Below are 3999 nucleotides of genomic sequence, written 5' to 3'. Positions count from 1 at the left end.
GTTGAACAACTCGTGATTAGTTTTTTTTGCTTTAATCGTCTATGAACTTGTTGCTAATTCGTAACCTAAGTAGGCAAAGAAACTAAAATACCGAAAGGCCAAGTAGGAAGATCATCCACCCCACACCCAAATTTGGTTTTGGCCTCTAAGCTTGGACCATTATTTAAGTTTCTATGACTATGAGCATGAGAAAGTCCCGTAATTGGTTAAATTTAAGCTTGGACCATTATTTAAGTTTCTCTGACTACGGCGTCTGTGTAGAGTCAAAATAAAGACCCAGACTAACCCCTATTGGTCTTTGTCCTGACTTCTGGACTGAACTGCCCTTTACATGATTCCATTGTCAACGTTATGCATTCGTCCCCCTCCAATCAGATCATCAAACATACATAATTTAAAGGGATGAAACTGTGGCACCCATGTAAGACCTCGCATTCGCATTATCCTGTTGTTTCTTTCGCTCCTGAAATAGCTCCACTTTTGTTTACCAAAAAAAAGAAACATCTATAGTTTTTTCGTTTTTAAGACTGCTCGGTTTGGAAATTGAAAGGAATAAAAATACAAATATGTAGAGTGCAAATTATTTTATATGTATTTGCACTTTTGTACTCTTTTCAAACTGAGCCTAATCAACTAGAGCCCGTTTTAAGGGCAATAATCATAACACCAACAAACCACTTGCAAGTTGCAACTAGCTTATTACTGCACTTACTTTAAATAAGACATATGTATGGCAGGGCAGGGCAGGGCAGGACTAGAACAGTTACAGTACTGGCCTGGGCAGAAAAACAGTAGTCGTTAAAGATAAAAAGGTAAATTTAATTAGAATCTCCAGCCTGTGAACAGATATTCATTCATATTACAGTAATTTATCTTTCATTCTTTAATTTCCTTATGTTTTAATTTCATGGCCAGTGTTGTATAGTTTGATTTCTTTATATAAGAATTGGCATGTCTGAATAAATCGATTCCAATCCAAACTCAACAGACCAACCCAATTTCATAATCATGGAGAAGAAGAAGAAGAAGAAGAAGAGGAAGAAGAAAAGAATGCATAATGGATGATGAAACATTACTCTTAGAAGCCTACACAATTCCTAGAGGTTGTAACCCCTCCATCCACAACAAGGTTATGACCACTTACATACTTGGATTCATCACTAGCAAGGTAAAGAGCAGCCTCAGCTATATCTTTAGCCCTTAGGGTTGGACCCTTAAGGTTGGCAAGGCTTCCAACAAACTCTTCCATCTTCTCTACTTCTTCACAAGAGCCCCCAATCTCCATGCAGTCCTCCTCGTCGTCACACCTCCTCCATGCATTAAGAAGCATGGAGGTAGCTACACCAAATGGAGAAATGCAGTTCACCCTGATCCCATACCTTCCGAGTTCACATGCTGTGTTCTTCGTGAGACCGACAATGGCATGCTTTGATGCTGTATATGCGTGAGGACCGAGCCCTCCCATGACACCAGCTACGCTAGCTGTAGAGATGATACAACCGGAGCCTCTGGGAACCATCACGCGTGCAGCGTACTTCATGCCTAGTGCAACCCCCCTCACATTCACTCGCATCACTCGGTCGAATTCTTCTGCATCGAAATCAATGATGCTTTTGTGCTTCGACTGGTTTCCGAGGACCCCAGCATTGTTGAAGAGAATATCAAGCCGGCCATGCCATGAAACCGTAGAATTGATCAGGTTCTCGACATCTTCTTCTAGGCTAACATCGCAATGTATATAGGTCACACAAGGGGCTAAGGAGTTGGAAAGCGCAATCCCTATCTCATCCTCGACGTCGGCAATGACAACCTTGGCTCCATGTCTTGCAAAAAGCCTTACGGTTGCTTCTCCGATCCCTCTGGCGCCGCCGGTGACAATTGCAACTTTACCTTCCAACCTGTATACCCACAATTAGCCACAGAGAGTTAAAAAAAAAAAAAAAAGATCATGCATGATGGTGACTTTGAAATCTTACATTTAACTTCATCCTTATTCAGTCCTTTAGTAAGGACAGTCAAAGGTTATATATGTTCTTTCCTGGTCTTTCAATCTATTAAAAAAACACTAATATAAAATCAGAAGCATATACAGGGATTTGAGCTTTTTCAACAGCCGCGTGCCTATAAGAAATACAAGTCTCTGTTGAATCCTTTGGTTAGGTAAAACATTAATTCTCAGAGTCAGCTAACCGGAAAATGCAGTTTTTGGAGAAGCAGCAGGGGAACAACAAAGTTGCATCGCCAAAGCAAAGAAGTTATAGGAGAAGAGAGACGATAAGGTTCATGGTATTGATATCGATCATAGGTAGAAGGAATACAATTAATGGCATGGCCAAGTAGAGAGAGAGAGAGAGAGAGAGAGAGAGAGAGAGAGAGAGAGAGAGAGAGAGAGAGGGGGCTTACCTTCTTGGTGGGGATAGGGGGCTGTTTTCCCGACCCAAGACATGGATTCCTTGGAGGGGTTTCTCTGACATCATTTGAGCAGGCATGGTTGTTTAGATAGAACTTAGAAGCAGATATGAAATGATAGAGAAAAAAGAGATCTAAGGGGAGGGAAGTTGGGGATGCCGGGGACGTATCTATTTTATGAATCTTAATTTGAATACAAGTGAGGAATTTATAGGCGATGAAGCTCTCTCTCTTCTCCCGTGGTCTTTGTAATGCCTTGCTCACCTTCAGCCTCACTTGACTTGACCCTTAAGGCTCAGGCACATGGTCTCTTGCCTTAATTCCTAAAACTACCCTTTAATGTCTTCATATGAGAAATGTTACCTTAAAGTCAACCCAACTTGAGCAAAATCCCTAAATGATGATTGACACCCATGCATGATTCCTCGGGTTGGAGAGGAGAGTGAGTTGATGCTAGCTAGTGACTCAGTGAGTCAAGGTTTTGTTACTGGGTTTCGGTTTTGTGTTGAATTTTCGATTCTCAATCTCAAGGTGAAAAGTGAAAACCTAGAGGAGGGCAGCCAGGGTAATAATCTGACTTCTTATAACCATACCAAATACGTTCTTCACTCTACGCGATTAAAGTTGAGGTAGAGGAGTTCTACGAGTATTTGCTATCTGATACACAGATCTCGCCTTCTTATTTCCTGTTGGATTTTCTACCAAAATCTCTCCCTGATGTCCTCCTGCTCCATCCCTTCTTGAAAAAAAGACAGACCCGGCCACCAGTGGTTGATCATACAGTACTTTTGGACATTAGAGAGGTTTCTCCAAGAAAAAAAAGGTTAGGCGGCTTTCCTTTTCTCCTCACATCCAAATCTAGCTCAGAGCCTCAGTCGACGCCTTTTCTCATCACATACTAGCTACTTCTACTTGTTGTCCACTTCTTTAAACTTCAACTTCACAAGAAGACTATTCTCATTTCTCGACCCACATTATGGGATCGACAGTTCAATAGAACCAACAAAAGTATTGGTGCGTGACCGGGTTCGACACTAGGCACTCAGAAGATGAAGACGGAGAAGATCAGGGGCGGAGCCAACTATCTTGGTGGGGTCCTTGCCCCCGGATTGAAACCTAATAAAGTGGGTCTTTGGTCCCCTCAAAACTAAAATGTAAAGGATTACTCTTTAACACTCCTCCAACTCTCAAAATTTTAAATAAAAAATATTTATTTTTTTTTTAAATTGTAATAAATTCAAACCTTCTCAGTCCATTTTCTCTCAAACCCTATTTCTTCTGTTATCTATCTCATTTTCTTGTTTCAAACTTTAATTTGACACCCCAAAAGAAAATTCCTAACTCAGTCACGGGAGAAGATGCCATTAGAACGTGAAATGGTTCCAGCCGCCGGCCCTCATACCGGGGAGTAGTTAGGATTTACTGATGCATGGTGGTAGCTCTTACACGCAAAGGAATGATTACCACAACAAAAGCCCTATGTATTCTTTTATTTAATATGATGGCATTTATGTAATTATAGATAAAACAAGTCTTGTTTGACGTTGTTCCATGTGTCTACTGTATCCTGAACAGTTCAAAATTTTGGGG

General features: G+C 41.0%; 1 protein-coding gene across 1 annotated transcript; it reads right to left on the bottom strand.

Moving 5' to 3' along the window:
* Positions 1-981: 981 nt before the first annotated feature.
* LOC104602490 (short-chain dehydrogenase reductase 2a-like) lies at positions 982-2711 on the bottom strand. The gene is made up of 2 exons (XM_010266194.3): positions 2404-2711; positions 982-1898 (listed from the first exon to the last, which is right to left on the bottom strand). The coding sequence occupies exons 1-2, from the start codon at positions 2487-2489 to the stop codon at positions 1079-1081; spliced, it is 906 nt and encodes a 301-aa protein (XP_010264496.1). The 5' UTR covers positions 2490-2711; the 3' UTR covers positions 982-1078.
* Between the last annotated feature and the right edge of the window lie 1288 nt (positions 2712-3999).

This window comes from Nelumbo nucifera, chromosome 2, assembly GCF_055504915.1.
Source record: "Nelumbo nucifera cultivar China Antique chromosome 2, China Antique-T2T, whole genome shotgun sequence".
Taxonomy (NCBI): domain Eukaryota; kingdom Viridiplantae; phylum Streptophyta; class Magnoliopsida; order Proteales; family Nelumbonaceae; genus Nelumbo; species Nelumbo nucifera.
This window is presented reverse-complemented; position numbering and strand designations above follow the sequence as displayed.